Genomic DNA, 17,462 nt, shown 5'->3' with positions numbered 1-17,462 from the left:
TGGGCAGCACGGCAGGAAAAACCATCACCTAAAGCCCCTGTCTTCAGAAGCAGCAACCGGCGGGTTTCAGGCGAGAGGCTGGGAGCCCTGCCTGCCCTCCGTGAAGAAAGCGAGCAGCCCCGGGGGCAGAGTACAAAAATAACACCCAGGGAAAACAGTCTTTCTGCAAGTATCTGTGGACTTACACAGCAGTTTCAAGCATAGCCGCACTGAGGAATGCAAGAGCACCTTCCACACCGCTTTGAGGAAAAAGGAAGAGACAGGTAAGGCTTAGGCTTAACTATAGGTATGTACCTGATGGTTTTCTCTCATCTCCCAAAGCCTTCAGTTATTTTAAATTAATTCTGCTGGAAATATACAAGCGAGTAATTCTCACCTAATTATAACTGTCCTAAAGGTTACCGCAGCAATACCAAGACTACTTTAAAAAGACGTTCTGCAAATTATTGTCACCAGGCTTCATGTTGAGAAAGCTGCCTTGAGAGAGTTAACATTTAAAACAAGTCGAAATTAACCAAATTTTAAATAACTACAACAATTTAAGTAATTAAAGCAATTTCGCTTTGGAGGGCCTCCAGAGGCCCACTGGGTCCAGCCTCTGATCAGGCCGGACTTTGTCCACCCAAGTCTGGAGCAGCCCCAGACAGCCCCAGTCACCCATGCCAAATCCTCAGACAGACTGATTTATTTTAAACAGACTAAACAACTGGAAACAAGACAAAGTAATACCACCATTTCTATCTAGTTTACAGCAATTGTTTAATTGTTTCATATATGTAAAAACAAGAACTTGGCACCAACATATCTGTAATTTTTTCATTAACACAAATGCAGTAAAAACGATGATATGGAAATGCACAAAGGCATTTCAGTTAAGGCTTCTACAAATATTGCATGTTCTATAATTAAACATCAATTTTGTAAACTTGTTCTAAAACTTTCCAAGAAACTAAAAAAAAAAGCTCAGTTAAACTCATATTCCCCTGTGAGGCTTAATTGAATGAAAAGTATTTTGTAAAATAGATAATTAGCCGTAAAACTGTTTATTGTTTTTATATGGCAACCTCAAAACTCATTAATTTAAATATGGATATACTCGGACCCTCCTAAAAAGATACACTGGAAAGGCAAGCCTGGCTTAAAATACTGATCACAGTAAGTTCATTAATTCAATCCCTGCTCAACCACCTAAAAACTACTATATTTCACAATAAGAATTAATCTGGCTCTTGGCTGGCATCACTTTGTCCAAGGGATAGCTGGAAGGCCAATTCCTAGTATTAATGTCAGAAATCAAGCAAAGATGTTATCCAAGTTTTTCCTGTACTAATGTGATGCCTTAGGACACTTTTGCTGAGCTCCATATTTTATGGGCAAAATTATACTTCTGACCATACCAAGATGAAAGAAGTCACGTAGCCATGCCATTAATAATCTCATCTTCAGAGGTCAGTGATTCCGCAAGCAAACACACAACATCAGGAGAAAGCGTGGTGGCAAACTACATGGGAACACTTCCTGTCTCATCCTTCATCTCCTACAGCCAAATCATGGCAAGAACATCCAGTGCACAACTGAAGGAGCCCAGTACCCTGAATTTCTCCATTTTAATGCAGTGCCAGCTATAATTTAGTTCTAGTTTTACAAAAATACAGACACAAGAGCCATAACCATTTACAAAAGAGGTTAAGGGCTCCTTCCCACAACAAACTGAATGCCTCAGAATCCAGCCAACAGCTGTAGAACATCTTTTAGTTCTTGTAGATCTCTTTTCTCTCCCTGTCAAGATTACCACAGCATTTAAAAGATGTCATGAACACTGAATTTTTGAGTAACTTAAATTTGCTGAATGGACACAAGAGAACACAGGTCCTCAATAGGGCCCTAGTTATTCACATTCCCATGTTTGTTTTGAAGCAACTCAGGTAACAGCACAGAAAGTTAGCACACAAAGCTTTGAAAGCTCTTTGACATTTCCTTTCAAGTCTTATTTGGCTACTCTTAACTTCACTACTAAAAAGTTCAGTAATTCTTCACTGAACTTTTGACAAGTGTGCCCCTTTTACAACCACCCACAGACACACATATTACATCAAACAAGGCAAAATCAACATGTTAAGTAACATATTCAAACAAGTTTGGGGCTTTAGGTGATGTTTTCTTGATAATTGGTTTTCAAACTAGACCTTGTCTGTGTCTACTAAGGAGATCATTTCGTCCTGCAATATATCTGTATTTATTCGTATCTGCAATGCTTTCATTTGCCACTATAAAGGAAAAGGGATGTTAGTTCTCATCAGCAAAACCCACCACCTGCCACAGTTACTAATAGGTCACTGCATAGAAGGTGGATTGCTGCAGAGTTTTTGGGTTGCTTTAATAAGCATTTTCTTGTAATTTTAGGAAGAAGTTTCCCATTCTATCCTATCACAAACCAACAATTTGGCAGAAAACAATCTCCATCAAAACAGGTAGAAGTAGGAACATTTTAAACATCTATGAAATCCAAGTTTGTTTAGAAATAGCAGTGAATAAAACGATTGCTCTTGCCGTACTAGGGAAGGAGAAATCAGAACACTATTCTTGTGAGTGGCTTTGTAATAGTTACACTTCCTGACTGCTGAGAAATTACAGGACATGGATACATCCTGTTGGCAACACAAAAACACCCTGTTGGATTAGAAGATGTATTTAACTGACCAAATTCTTGCAATATTAAAACTTCTTCGTCTTGTATCTACATCAACCTGTAAGAACTTCTTATCATCAAGATCTTTGTCAAGAGAACTAAATGAAGATTAAAAAAGTGTCCTCTTCTATGGATTGTTAAACAAAATCCCTGTCAATTTAATCCTTTATTCTAGAAAATATTTTTTTATGAGAAATAAATGTAGATCATTTTAAGCTTACTAACTTGGTGGGGTTTATGCTTCCTAACTCTGTTTTGTTATAAATTTTCCTTAGACTACTTTTGTCATAAGATTTTTTTTTTAACCTCTAGAAAATATTTAATCAAATCAGATAAGCTAATTGCTGTCAGCATTACTAACAAAAGTAGGTTGTTGAAGACTGTATAGCAGTCAAAAAAGCACTGAACCTGATCTTCTGCATCCCTCTAGTGTCTTTGGCTATGTAGGTAGCAATATTTACAAAATTACCTTGACTTTATGCACTAGGGAAATCTTCTGCATCCCTCTAGTGTCTTTGGCTATGTCTTTGGCTACAAAATTACCTTGACTTTATGCACTAGGGATAATCCGCTTTGTAAAATAAAAAGCAAAGTATAAAAGTTTTCAATCATATTTGGGAACAGTAGCATACATATAAAAAGATCAACATTAAATATATACAATATAAAAATACATTTTTTTCTTTATGAAAATTATAATACATAGCTATAATACACAACATATTGAGCCATCAGTCAGAGCTACAATATTTGCAGATTCTTGTCCCACTTATGGCTGGACTCTGGGTATGACATCTCCCTGAGGAAATTCCTCAATTTCGGAATGAAACATCCATTCTAAAAGAGAAAGGGAAGAATTATGTTTTCTTTGGAACTTTCACCTGAATACAATTCCATTATTCCTGAAAAGCACCCTAGCATTCTCCCAAGCCTCCTGCTTTTCATTCCAATATATAATCAACAACTCTGCAATGGCAAGGGCCACCAGTGTTTTTAGAAAACTATTGCTCCCCAAAATTAACAGAACTGGTGACAATGTTAGCAGCTGATCATGTGTAGCACCATCATGCATTCAACATGGAGACTGAAACACAACTCTGAAGTAGACTGAGGGATTGTTAAAGTTCTGAGAGTGTCAGACTCAGGAAGGAAGACTTCTGTTTAGAGGCTTGTTTATTTTTAGATGTCTCTGCTCTGTGTTTCACAGTGTTAAGTTAGCAGCACTAGAACCTGGCTTAGGAAGAATCATGCATGAATGGTACTTGCTCACAGCTGTCACCACGGCACCTCAGGCGTGGGAAACAGCCCGAGGTCAGCAGCGAAGAACTCCTTGTGAAGAAATTGGCTATGCACACCAAGCATCTCATGAAGTAGCCCTTCTGCAGCTCTGTGCGCTGAGGGTGGAGTTTTCTCCTGTCTGGGTTCTACCTATACTGCACCTCAGCACAGGAGTGCTTTCTGTCTTGCTGCCTGCACATCCAGCATATCGCCCACTGTTTGTCAACAGCTTGGCAGCATGGTAGTTACAGTACATGCAGCAATGTGGTTTATCCTCTCAAGTTTGAGAGCCACATGATTGGCTACCCCATCCTTAGCAGACTAAGCTTTCTCTGCTATTTGGACTAAGTCCTAATGAATTTCTCTCTAGAAATTTCTGAAGTGGTGTTCCAATCTTAGTAGGCACATGTAAATACCAAAAAAATTAATCAAAACCTGAGTAAAATTCTGCCACTGGATTTCTCAAGCAAGTCTTTATTATTTAAAACATGGGGTTTCAATATGATTTAAGCATCTCTTATAAATTTTAACATTGAGGACCGTAAAGGCTGCCACTTAGTTGTTTGGGTTTTTTTAACTCATTAAATGAGTTATTAGAAATAAACATAGTAACTGGAGCCAGCTGAAATACGGACACCTGTACATTAAAATTCGAAAGTAATTTGAAGGGGCATGTTGAATCCTCAGTCTCCCAAACACAAATCTGTGCTTCAGTTCATGGTTTTCCTAGGATATCTGTTGACTTTTAAGTTGAAACTTAGGATTTCTATGTACAGCATACCTTCAAGTGACAGGCTGCATGCACTTGACAGGAATGCTGAGTTATGACACACCTTTGGATCCCAGGTGGAACACAAAATGAAGAAGGCCTACTTTCTAGCCAAGTTTCTTCTATGAGAAGAACCTGCTTGCCCTCTCCTCCAGCCTGAGCAAGCACAAGCAGTCCTCATTTGAAGTCCTGTTCTGCAAGCAAAAATCTGACTTTTCAAAGCTTGGGAGTCAAAGCCTACCGCAATGTTCTACTGAAAACAATACTGAACTTGTAACACATTAAGCACTTGCAGAAGGAACATTAATAACATTAGGGACTTTTCTAAGGCATGAGTGGAATAAATACATTTCAAATATTTAAAATACTATTAAAGTATTTTACATTATTTTTCTCTTCATTGAAAAGAGACGCTGTGTAATGTTTCAAAATTCATGTTGCTTCAGACAGGATAATAAAGCGTTTCTTTTTGAGTTAATGTTTATAAAACTAAACACAGACACTAACATTCTAAGAAGCATTTGCTGTGGAAGGTTGCTAGGAGATACTTGTTCTTCCTCAGTTACGAAATTTCTCAGAACTAGCTTGAACACCAAATGCAGAGCACAGCACATTAAAAAAACCAACTTGAATTAACAACATTTTGCCTATTAATGTTTCCTACCTTCACTGTGGTCTAGCTCTGGTCGGGAAGACAAGAAGATCCAACTTGTCCCAACTAGAACAGACACTACGAGATTCACCACAACCCATGAATGAACAATTTCTTCCTCTGTACCTGCAGTCCTGGGAAGGACACATCAAACCATCAGCCGTCACTGGTACTTAGAAGTTACAATAATAATTTCAACAGAATATCATCAAAACAAGTTTGCTAAGCCAGATGTGAAAAGAGAGCTACTTGTACCATCATGATGGTCTTGCATTGCAAAGGCCTGGTAAAGAGAACAATTACCAAAGACAGTGACTCAGCTAAGAAACCCCATAATCTCATTGAGAAAGTCCATTTGCATATTTCAACAAAAAATTCCTTTCCTTGGTCAAGAGAAAGAAAACAAAAATCAAAATGCATGGTCAAATTTTACAAAATGCCATCAGTCAACCTTATTTTTAAGCACTTGCTCACAAGTCAGCAAGGCACATGAACAGCGAGTCAGTAAATCTGTGTGGAAGCCAATGCAAGGACTTGTGCACAGATGCTGCAGGGTGGATGAGATAGGATTTTAAGAAGGAATGATTTACACTAGCTGAAACTTTTCTTACTGTTGTACCAGTAACAGGTTATGGTAGCCTAGAGAATCTAGGCTTTTTAATAAACAACTCAACAAACATTTATATAGAAACCCTAAACCCCTGTCCCCCCCAAAACTAACTGCCCAAACCAGCAAACTTTCACGTAAGTGCCTTTGTTCTACTTCTCCTGGTTTACTTTAAAAACTCATGCTACCAGAATTTAAGTCTATTAATAAGTACTCCAGAAAGTAACAGTTTTGGATGGGATCACCTAACATGAAACAATGATTTATATTTAAATGCCAGCTGTGTCCGCTATGCCCATGCATCTGTGGCAGACTCCTTCAAAAACAGTATTGACTGTCTATAGAATGTCCTGCCCTTGAACCCAAAATGGTTACCTCAGTAGGGTCCCACTTCTCAAGCAAAAGAGGTTCTTAAGGTTCCTGCCAGATAACATTTCCAGCATCATTCCAACTCTTGTTTGGGGTACAATGGATTTGCAACCAATGTGACCAAACTCATCCTTGAGTTTTTATTTTTCAGTGAAAATATCAAATACTCAGGACAAGCTCAAACAAAGGCAGGTTCAGAAATAAAATCCTTCACCAATAATTTCTTACATATCTTCAACTGCTTCAGTCTGCCAGTTTGACAAGGGTCCCTAAGTGAGCTATGTTATAATTTACAGAAGTGATTTCTTGTTTCCTACCAGATACTGCCATTTTCCGAAGGTGGTGTGTAGAGGTTGATTCTGTCACATGTCATCTGCTGGCTTAAGGATAAGATAAGAGCCGCAAAGTACACTGGAAGAAATGGAATTAGTAGTGTCAGATACAAACTCACAAAATGCTGTCTCATCATGACATGGTACTAATCACTACATTTTCTTTCCTTTCACTCCACTGCCTCCAGTGACAGTCTCCTCTAATTCATTCCCTCTTCTTTAACATTCCCCTGACACATCAAAGTGGTTTCTGCACTTCTGCAATCCATGAGCTACATCAAAGGTTGCATCTTGTGATTCTGGTTTTTTGTTAGGTTTGTGTTCTGTATTGAGAAATGGAAAAGAACTATCTCACTAACAGCCTTACTAATGCTACTATTGCAAATGCTTTAAAAAATATGGAACAAACTGTTTATGGCCTTTGCTACTATCAACTACCGAGCAAGTAATTTATTCTAAAGCAGAAAATAACCTGGGAGGAAGATTTCACTAAAAAGAGTGTGGAGGAGTTTTCCATTTACCATGTTTTCTGGACAGCTTCCTGTCCACTTCAAAATACTTACAGAAAGCAGCTAGTGCTGCTGCGTCTAGGGTAAGAAAGCCCCTCAGTGCAACCGATGCTTTTGCCAAATCAATCCTGGTAACAAAATCCAAAGTCATTAACATAGCCTAGTAAGACAATCATATTGTTCCTCTAACAAGTATTCTGTCGTTCTTTTTGCAAGGTATTTTTTCTGCTTCTGTAACAGTGTCTTAATATGCAACTACATCCCACATATGGCAATGGTCCCCATTATACCAATTCCAAGAAAGACTGAAACAAAGGAGGATGTTCCATGAGGTCTGTAGCTTTCACACTGCAGACTTCCTGAAACAGGGAGAACATGGTGACATCTGTCCCCTCTAATCCTTGCCATTCAGTTCAGTGTCCATGCTAATGTAACTGCTTTCACTGCTTACAGGAGCAAATATGAATAACTTGGGACTCCTCCCTGCCATCCTTCTAGGAAAAAAAAGTCACCGTTTTTTCCACAGCACCAACTCCTCTCCTGGCTTATTTTACCTGTAACTAAAAGAAACATTTGTAACATCCATGAATCTAGTCTAGTTTATTATCTTTTTTGAGCTTCTTTCTTTTCATTCCCACTCTTAATCTGTAATGCAGAAACCCCAACTAAGCCAGGAAAACTGTTCACACAGCTATGTTTCAAACTTGACTAGGGAATGGATTCATATGAAAAGCAGCCTGATAGAAACACTTGTTGTTCTCTACCCCTCTTCACAGTCCCACCTCCAAAAAGCAAGTCAGCTCTTATATTTGTTTCACCTCCTGATCACACAAACAGCAGCAGCACATTGAAGCACGGTGCAAGCACTGGACAGAAATGAGTACCAAAGGTCTGGATGCACAAGTACACCCTTTCTTTGTACAGTCAGCCATAAGAAAAATCATTCTTTAAGCATATCAATTAAATCATCAACAGCAAATCAAAACGTGCCATAGAAAGGAGAAAGGAATATCTTATACACAAATTATATACACCTTTCAAATACAAATATATTTTACCTGTCAAAGGCTGAGACTGTACTGATAGACAGCAACAAATAGAACAAACTTTGAGCTGGGTATGCTATTGTCTTATACTGTTCAAGCAGGTTAGAAACCATGGAAAGCTCTTTTCCTGCCAAAATGTAAATAACCACGATGTTCCATACAGCATAACCAGCAAGGAAGCCATGGGTGAAGAGGCCAAACACCCTGAATGGAAGAAAGAACATTAGACCAGTTTCAACATCTTGAATTAGCTACAGATAGAAAAGGCCTATTAATCCATCTGTTCAACTCCGCTTTTCAAAGCCTTTCAGAGATTGTTTCTGAGTGCTTTTTTGATCTAGTTTTAAAAATTATAAGCAAGAGTTCTGCTTCCTCCCTTCACAGAGTGCACCAGAACCTGAGAGCTTAAAGAAAACAAAGATGTTTTGCCTTCCCTTCATTACAGCTACAGGAATCAAATACTTTCACTTGTAGCTGCCTGTAGTTTCCCAAGACCACTGCCCCTTACACTTACACAATGTTCTAACTTGTCCCCAAGGCAATCTTTTCATTATCTTCATTGCTAAGGAAAAGCTTGAGAAGGAAGCACAGGCTTCCAGATAAAAAACCAAAGAAGAAAATGGCTGGTATCTTCCCATTCTCTATCACAATACAACCACCTATTAAAAAAATACACAATGTTTTTGCTGTTATGTGCAAGCTTATCCCCCCAGTCCAATTTCACTCCTCCCTATTTTTCACCAACCAGGATTTATCTTTGAGAACTATCTGAATTCAGGTATTTTTATTCTAGTGATACACGTGATGGGTCAGTCTTATTTTCTAATGCATTTCTGTAGGTGACTAAGATTTTGGTTATCAGCTCAATCTCTTGCTATTCAGATTTTGTCTGAATCTTTGCAATACAGCTTTCTTAGTTACTCTTTTTATAAGCTGTATTTCACAGGTAATGTCTAAACTAGAAATACATTCTCTTGACAACAAATACCAGTAAGAGGACGGATAAACTTTATACCTGTTGCATCCTGAACACCGTTTATTAGGAATATCCAAAAGAAATAAAAATACGTCACAACTATAGAGGAAAGACACTAATTTTCAGGGAGGAAAAAAACCCAAACCAAAACCAAACTCCTGATTTATGTTTATTTACATCGGAATATTTATCTTTCACCTGAAACTTCGGTGCACGGAGAGAGCAACATCTCTAGTAGTCCATGAAGCCTTCACATCCAGAAGTACATTGATGTTTTCAGTGGTTTTAATAAATTCTGCACGGTCAGCTGCCTGAAAACGCCCTGAAAGGATAAAGAAATAAGTTTTAGAGAGCTCTGTTTCCTTTCTTCATAATTTCTCATTAATGCTTATTAGTGTTAAAAAGCTGTAAGCATCAGAATTCCCATTAGAAAAAAAATTTTCCCCACTTCCTGCCCTTTGTCAGCTTACACTGATACAGGATTCCTCTGGTGAGAGTGATGCATCCTGGTGGGCCAGGCTATGGATTTAACAACGTGCAAAGCACTTCGGGAAATTACTCATTGTTCCCTGGGACAAAAAAACCCCAAACAGAACAACAGAAAAACCCCAATACCTTGCAAAAAGACTTCCACTTGAAAGATTTTTTGCAAGTAATCATTTCTTCTCCAGGTACTGTGACAATATTAAGTCAAAAGAGCTCAGCTGGGTACTTTGAAACCTTTTTCACCCCCACCATGGAATTAAAAAATTCAACCAAATATACCAGCACAGCAACACTAGCATTCACTGTTGAAAAACTATCATGTATATTTATTTCCAAATTTTTGTTTTGGAAAACTTTAAAAAAAATTCTTCCTAATACTACAGTATTTGGATTTTAGATACAAGAATTCTTCCTTTAATTGCAAGAATATTCTTAAATTACTTAAATCACTAGAAGAACTTACGATTTTTTTCAACAAACACTTTGCTAACAGGCTGACTAATTCCAGTGGGAGCAGCAAACACAGGCTGCTGATCTGGGCTCTTTCTGTGCTCATCTTCAATGATGTCTTCCTCCTCCACTTCCAGCTCATTGGAACTGTGCATTTCAGCTGGCCGAGGTTTCCTGTTGGCACAGAACACACAATGGGACAGAGAAAGAATAGGAAGTAATGTGTAAAATCCAAAGGCTCCTACGAACATTTAATATGTCTAACCTGACTGGTAAGAACTGATCAGGCTATGACCTGTATAATATTACCCTGTTTATAATTTTAAGGACTAAGGTTCTCATGGAGTTAGTTGACTAAAACTGTAAGATTAATTCCATAAGAGAGTAACAATTAGAACATATTAGAACAATTGGGGAAAAAATACTAACTCTCATAAAATTAAGATAGTAAGAATGAGAGAAAGTAGTTCCATATTCTAATTTTTTTCGTGTCTGTGACTGAACTACTAGGCTCATGAAAATGTATTCAGAGCTGTAATGCATCCAGGTATGCATAGAACAAAGAAGTGAAAAAAGTTAGATCTTGACCCTGGAAAGAACTGCACACAGGCTGAATGGTATTGTGGGCTTCAAGATTTTTCATTTTTGTAAAATGACAATGTAAAATGCTCCTCAGCCACATTCACTGTCACAGTTATTCCAAATTTTGAGCTATACTAGTTTTGTCTCACTTTGTTCTTTTTCTCTGTTTGCGGATCACTGTTTCTTCAGCTTCAGGGACATCCATGCCATTTCCATTCTGAAATAGGGATGCCACATTTTGCTGGGTAAAAGAGGTCTCAGAATCTGAAGATTAAAAAAAAATAACCCAACATGAAAGTTTCAGAGCTTTCATAAAAATGGAAACACATTCACCTAAATACGTAAATAGTTATTATATAAAAAGAGTGGCAAGAAAAGCAATGATCTTCTGAGCTTTGAATGATATAAAGTATTATATAATTTCCAAAACACTATTGCCATGATTTTCGTGGAGGTTTGTACCCTATGCAATCTGAAACCAGAAAGTGAAACTCTAAGCTACCACTCACCCAGAGATTACTTTCAGCTGTTTTAAGTAAAGAATCACATGAAATGTTTTAAACCACAATACACATTGTCCAGTCATATTACTGTGTTACAAGTTTTATTTACTGCTCTTTCCCATTTACAACTATTTCACATACCAGTAGGTACTTTCTTCTTCTTGCGTTTCCTCTGAGGAGGGGCATCAGGAGGTTCAGGAGTCAGGGGCTCGCTGCTTTCAGACTGCCGACGAACCGCTGCTTGCACAATGCCATCTAAAAACCATATGAAAAGATCCAGCAGCCTGAATTCAGAGCCACTGAGAAACAGGCAAGAGAAAGCTGCCCTTTCCTACATTGTTGCCCAGCTGAGAAACAACTGAGATGAAAATGCATTGGCTAGGAAATATAGGAGCTGGGAATCAGTGACGAGAAGCAGAAATAGACAAAGGTATTTCACTGTAACAGTTTCATGCTCAGGAGGGAATTTAAGTACCCAAGAAGTAGCACAATTCTCATTTGGGCATACAGCAGAGGACTGCCTGAAAAAAATCCACCACAGGGAAGAACTACATCTCTATATTTCTCTTTTCTATGTGCAAAGATTATAATGCAAGGAAAAATTAACAGTTTATTACAAGGTGATCCACACAGATATATGCTAAGGCAAAATGGCATCACATCAAAGGAAAATTTAAATGCTAAAAATACAGCACAAGAATAAAGAAGGTGCAGAACAAAACCACAGAAGGATATTTACTCCAGTCTAAGACATGAATTATTATACTTTGGAGGAATTATATTTCTGTGAGAGGTTAACATAAATTCATATTATAGTGCAGTAGCATCAATTTGCATGATCAGATGCAGAAAGACAAAATTACTTCTCCATTTTACATCACACATATTTTTTAATAGCTCTTTCAAGGACTGCAGTTTTTATGGTAACAACTGAATCTGTTTCCACTTCAAGCTCAGGCTTACCCACCTTTTATAAACCTTTATTGTGCTAAAATGCAAAATTAACCAGCAAAGTAATGGCAAAAGTCAAGGTGTACTTTGCACCATCTTTCAGCTCACTGAAAAAAACAGTAAACAAAACTTAATCCATAGGATATCCTGCTAGCAACAGCTCTACTTGTTGTATTTAAAGGTCTGTCAGTGAGGCCTCACTTTTAAGCAAATAAAGGAGGTTTACTCATCAAACTTTTACATGGACCCATGTCAACTGTTTACAGAAATCCACTAGATCCTATCAAAATAGATCAGACTTACAATCTTGCTTAAAACAATATGTTTGTTCTGCTGATCTGTTTCTTGTAAAAATACAAAGCTCTGATGCTAGTCATCTTTGAGAATCAGCTCTTCAGTGATAATGGAGTGATTAACTTGTGACTTTATTTGGCCAAGAATTGAAATTGAGTCAAATTGTTAAACGAGTTTCATTTCAGTTCATTCAAAAATTCAAGTGCTTAATACACTCAGCATAAGCAGCTTACAGCTGGAAATGACTATTTAATGAATTACGCAAAGAAGCTAGAAAGGAAAAAATAGCAGGAATAAAAGGAGAGTTTTCAGTCTTGGAAGGACCTTACCTAATGGAGTCTTTCCTTTGGGTTTCCTTTTTTTGGGACGACTCAGTGGAATTTCATCTACAGAACATAAAACAGAAGTATGGGTGCACAGGAAGGAGAAACCTCCATTTCCTTTTTTTAACAGCCGTCCTATTGCAAGTTAAGAAATAGATTCTTTTTTACAAATTATGACGTTCTTTGTCTTTTACAGGTAAAACGACAATTCACCAGTTCACACAAGGAGGAGGAGTACAGAAGATGGTAGGAAAACAGGGTAAGAAATCAGGGTAAGAAGTCTTATGTGCAGCAAAGGCTCAATACACACACGCATGTGCGTTAAGTGATAAACTGAAATACTCTGAATAATGCTCTGAAAAATAAACTTACTGTTTAAAGCACAGTAACAGTTCAGTTACCTTAATGGAAACAGCAAACATTAAAGAGAGCAAAGAAAAACGACAGTTCTAACAATGGCAGCACAGTTTAAATAATCAGCCTGCATGTAGGAAAAGGCTCTATCTTTAAAGAGAGAATGAGTCGCACCAAAAGGAACTACTAATGTTTGTAGTTCTCTTTAATAACTCACCTTGGTTTCCACTTCGTATCGAAGAAGAAAAGTTGTTGACGAGCAGTGTAAAAAGATGAAAAGAAAGTTAATTTTGAATCAATTACAATTCACAACCGTGAAATTCACACTGCTGCTTTTATGGTTCATTTTCTTATCCCCGCTCCTCTTTATGAGCAGTTGTGTACAACGGGTTAAGGGTACAAAGCAATCAGCAACATTCAACACTTGTTAGTGACTATGCACAGTTTCTTGATTGCCTAGCTGGGGATCAGATTAAAAGCTTTAATCACCTGGCTAATTAAAACTTGTCTTACTGCCTGATATATAACAAACCAGCAAATGTTATGAAACATTTGAGCCCATACATCACTAAAAAGACACTATCTGTCGACAATCATAAACATCGCATTTACTTTCAGGTACTTTGAAGGAATTCTGAAGTACCATGTCATAAAAAACTATAAAATTGCTTTTCCTTCCACACTGAAAAAAAAAGCCCAATTTTTTCTCTATGCTACATCAAACTAATAGATACCTATAACCCTGTTAAAGAATATCTAGTCTAATTGCAGAAATTCCTGTTTTAAAGGATTTGTGATTCAAATAAACTAAAGAACCCAAAATAAAGAGAGAGGAAGAAGAGTAAAAAGGACAACAATTAAACTATACTAGACATTAAAACCGGAATATTTATCTAAAACATTTTAAAGTGTTTAGCTCTCATAAGTATTAAAACTGAGGCAATATGGTAAAATTTCTTGGCTTCTGTAAAACTTTTAAATTCCTTGCGTTCCTTGTAAAGCATTTTGGGACAATAAATTAGCAAGAGGAGCAATTTTACTACTCAGATGTTTATTAAACTTATTTCTCTTAATGTTATTACTTTCAAAATCTGCAGTACAGCATCATGATCAGTTCCACAGAATGCAATGATTTTACCTTGGCACTGGAGGAAGGGCACGAGGCGGGCACTGAAAGACAAGAGTGACAAAAGTCAACTTCTGTCAGTATGAAACCACCTCTCAGAAAACAGCTTCAGATCAGAACATCCAAGGTATGTTTTGCTCTGTATGCCTCCTAAATGGCCAAACATTCCTGATGGAGATGTTACATAAAAGCAGGCTCTTTTAAGATGCTGGAATAATACGCCTTTACCAGAGTTCTGACAGGCACTGCAGTAGGAAACTACAGCTAACCTCGGCTTGTGAGGCACAGCTTGCATTTCAGCTTCAATAATTTTCACTTTTCATGTAAGGTACCGCTTTCATTAGAAAGCTTTTTAGTCCTTCTATTTAAATATCAAAATATTGCAATAATTTAAGCATTGAGTATAACTGTAGAGTACACAACATGAGCTAAGTATTTTCTATTAATGAAGATGTAAATTCAGAACAATAATAAAAACAATAAAAGGACGTAAGCTCACTTATGAAAATACTTTTAAATATTATAAAATAGGAATTTTCTGTATAATTTTGAACATATTTACCAGCAGGTCAAGCAATTAAAATCTAAAAGTATCTCCTGATAATAATCTGAAACTGAGCTCATACCTTTCTCTCATCTAGAAAAAGGAGTTAACTTTCAGATTTTGTACTACACAATTATATTGAAAGAATATACACAAAGAAGTATTTCCCATGCTCAGAAAATTCAGTTAATACCAGAAATAAAAAGGGCTGTAAGACTGGTAAGACTCAAGGATCCACAAACTTACCACTTGTTTCTTTCCCATATCATTTGAAGTCGTTCCCTGAAAGAGGCACTGTGAACTGGTCTATGCTCCCCCACGCTGCTCACATTGAACCTCAGCTAATTCTGAACTAAAAATAAACTTCAGGCAGCCAGGATTAGCTGGATGTGAATCTTCCTGCCCCTGGGTCAGGACCCAGAACTACACCCATTTGAAACAATGGCAGGTTGTTCCACAACAGCAAATGTTACTTGCACTAAAAAAACCCGTAACTGCATGCTGGTACAGGTTCCTATATGCAAATTTTACATTGGTTTGTTTACCCAAAGCAAATGAGATGCCTCATGCAAGGAAGGGTTTGTAGGATTAGACCTCAAATCTCTCCACTTGGATTTTGGCCATGCTGAAGACTGACAGCAAGTGCCATTTACACAGGTAGAGAACGGCACACCCTAAGTGGCACCCAGCAAACTGGTGGGGACTGGTCTGTTGCTGCCTGTTCTGGCTGGTAAAAAGCTGTAAGTATCTCCACACTGGTCACACTATACTGGTGCACTGAAAGGGAAAAACATCTTGGTAAAGGTCAGATCTCATTGCTTTTATTGTTTCCAACATTCTTGTGGCAGTAAATATTAAATGTTTAAAATACTTGGTATTTAAAAAAACTAAAAGCTAAAAACCCCATAAAAACAAACAAAACCTACAAACCTTTTATACAGCATTCACTGCCTGTGCCATAGTATGTCTGTATTGCATAATACCTCTCCATTTTATTACCGTCTACAAAACAACTGGGGAGTGCATTGACTTCTGTATCATTTATTCCTTGCAACAAAGGAAACCACATGCTAGTAGCCAGCGGTGAATACTCATCTGTCCATCCGTGTGACAGTCCCTAGCTCTGCCACAGAGCTATCAACTTTGGTCCATTTCACAGAGTCTGAAGTAACTCACTCCAAACTTCCTAGAAAGGGTGAGTTTGGGGACAGGTTCCCATGGACATTTTGTTATTGACAGAAGAGCCGCTGAGTGCTCTAACGTAGCCAACGGTGCTCCCGAAACCGAGACTCCCACAAACCAGGCACCCACTGCCTCAGTCAAACCCTGTGTTTGCACACCTGAGCCAGGCCACAGGTGGGATGCACCTGGAAACTCGGGGGAAAACGAACTACCCAGCCCCCCGGCTGTCCATTCCAGGATGCAGAGCAGAAAAGGTTTAAATGTCCTCGATGCTTTAAAAACACTGAAACAGCCTTTACAGATCTGTTAAAGCTTTGCAGATTTTCTTTTGAGAGATTTATATGAAAAAACACGAGGAAATGCTTGTTTGCCTCCGCAGCAAAGATGGGCAGAAACGTGTGACCCTGCGGCCGGTTACATCCCCCCTCCCGCGGGATGCAGCAGGGAGGGCACCGCTTGTTTTGGTCAAAGAAACATTGTGGAATTATTTCCTCATTGCATTCTCCCAGCTGAGTGAGGGTGGCTTGAGGGTTTGGTTAATGTGGATGCTGAAGATGTATGTTTGGATGAGAAGCTCCGAGGAAGTAGCTGTGCTTTCTCCCTCCCAGACTCTGGCTCAGCAGGGTGCTGGCAAAGTATTTGGTGGTGCTTTCAAGACCTGCTGCACAAGGATGAGCAGTTGTATACCCAGGTAATCCCGTTTCCTTCTGGCTGCTCCTTGTCGCCCGTGGCTCGCTCAGCAGAGCCAGCCCAGCCCCTCGGCACCGAACGGGAGGTGTCGTCTCTCGGGCTGCAGACAAGCAAAAGCAAGGGAGAAAGGGTTCTAAACTAGTTCAGCTTGTAGCCATGGTCACAAACTGCTAAATGAAGTTCTATACAGAAATAGGAAAAAAACGAAACCAGAACAAAATACCAAAAAACCCACCAAAAAAGAAGTAAATAACACATGGAAGAAAGGCAAAGAGAAGGAGTCGACAAATGCTGGACTAGGCAGAAGTGGGGAAGCTGGTCGTGGACCAGCAGCGCAGAGCTGGCTACTGTTTCACCCTCCGCCAGTACTTAACCCTCGTCAATGGTATGTTGGGGCTTCGGTCTCTCCCATTTTAACTCTAAAAGAGGGAATACAAGCCCTGGCTCTAGAACAAGCAGGCATCCTGAGGGCTGTAATATTTGACTTTAAATAATCTCTTTCTAGAGTGCTTAACTTGGTTTTGTTGATTTTCCTCCAAGATTAGGTAGGCTAACAAAATAACCATCTGTGTACCCAGGGAGCAAAACAACTACAAATCTGAGGGAAATAGAGTGAGGAACTTAACTTGCCACAAGCATTTTACCCTTTGATGAGGAGAGAATGCTACCACAGACCAAAGCAACAAGAGAAAGGGTTTCTGACGATTTTCCTCTTTGGTAAGTCCACGTTCTGCCAGTTTGTACGCACTT

At 38.5% G+C, this 17,462-nt stretch overlaps 1 protein-coding gene and 1 long non-coding RNA gene across 4 annotated transcripts in view; one reads left to right on the top strand and one right to left on the bottom strand.

Annotated features, from left to right (window-relative positions):
• The first annotated feature begins 7 nt into the window (after window positions 1-7).
• Window positions 8-17,462, top strand: part of LOC108445162 — a 28,077-nt gene continuing 10,622 nt past the window's right edge. The window contains exons 1-5 of one of the 3 annotated variants that reach the window (XR_001859914.1): window positions 8-263; window positions 13,013-13,075; window positions 14,268-14,423; window positions 15,498-15,580; window positions 17,291-17,429. This is a non-coding gene — a long non-coding RNA (uncharacterized LOC108445162). Of the gene's footprint in view, window positions 264-13,012; window positions 13,089-14,267; window positions 14,424-15,497; window positions 15,581-17,290; window positions 17,430-17,462 lie in introns of all 3 variants that reach the window. The other 2 variants (XR_001859911.1, XR_001859915.1) reach the window with 2 other exon arrangements.
• Window positions 741-15,513, bottom strand: TMEM237 (transmembrane protein 237). Its single transcript, XM_008629691.2, has 14 exons — window positions 15,087-15,513; window positions 14,309-14,340; window positions 13,388-13,398; window positions 12,823-12,879; window positions 11,390-11,503; window positions 10,895-11,009; window positions 10,177-10,337; window positions 9,426-9,549; window positions 8,264-8,455; window positions 7,260-7,333; window positions 6,682-6,775; window positions 5,401-5,522; window positions 3,233-3,526; window positions 741-3,158 (listed from the first exon to the last, which is right to left on the bottom strand). The coding sequence occupies exons 1-13, from the start codon at window positions 15,102-15,104 to the stop codon at window positions 3,459-3,461; spliced, it is 1,182 nt and encodes a 393-aa protein (XP_008627913.1). The 5' UTR covers window positions 15,105-15,513; the 3' UTR covers window positions 741-3,158; window positions 3,233-3,458.

The sequence above is a fragment of the Corvus brachyrhynchos genome, unplaced genomic scaffold (genome assembly GCF_000691975.1).
Source record: "Corvus brachyrhynchos isolate BGI_N302 unplaced genomic scaffold, ASM69197v1 scaffold370, whole genome shotgun sequence".
Lineage (NCBI taxonomy): Eukaryota > Metazoa > Chordata > Aves > Passeriformes > Corvidae > Corvus > Corvus brachyrhynchos.
The sequence above is the reverse complement of the archived record's forward strand: the minus strand, read 5'-3'. Positions and strand labels throughout refer to the sequence as shown.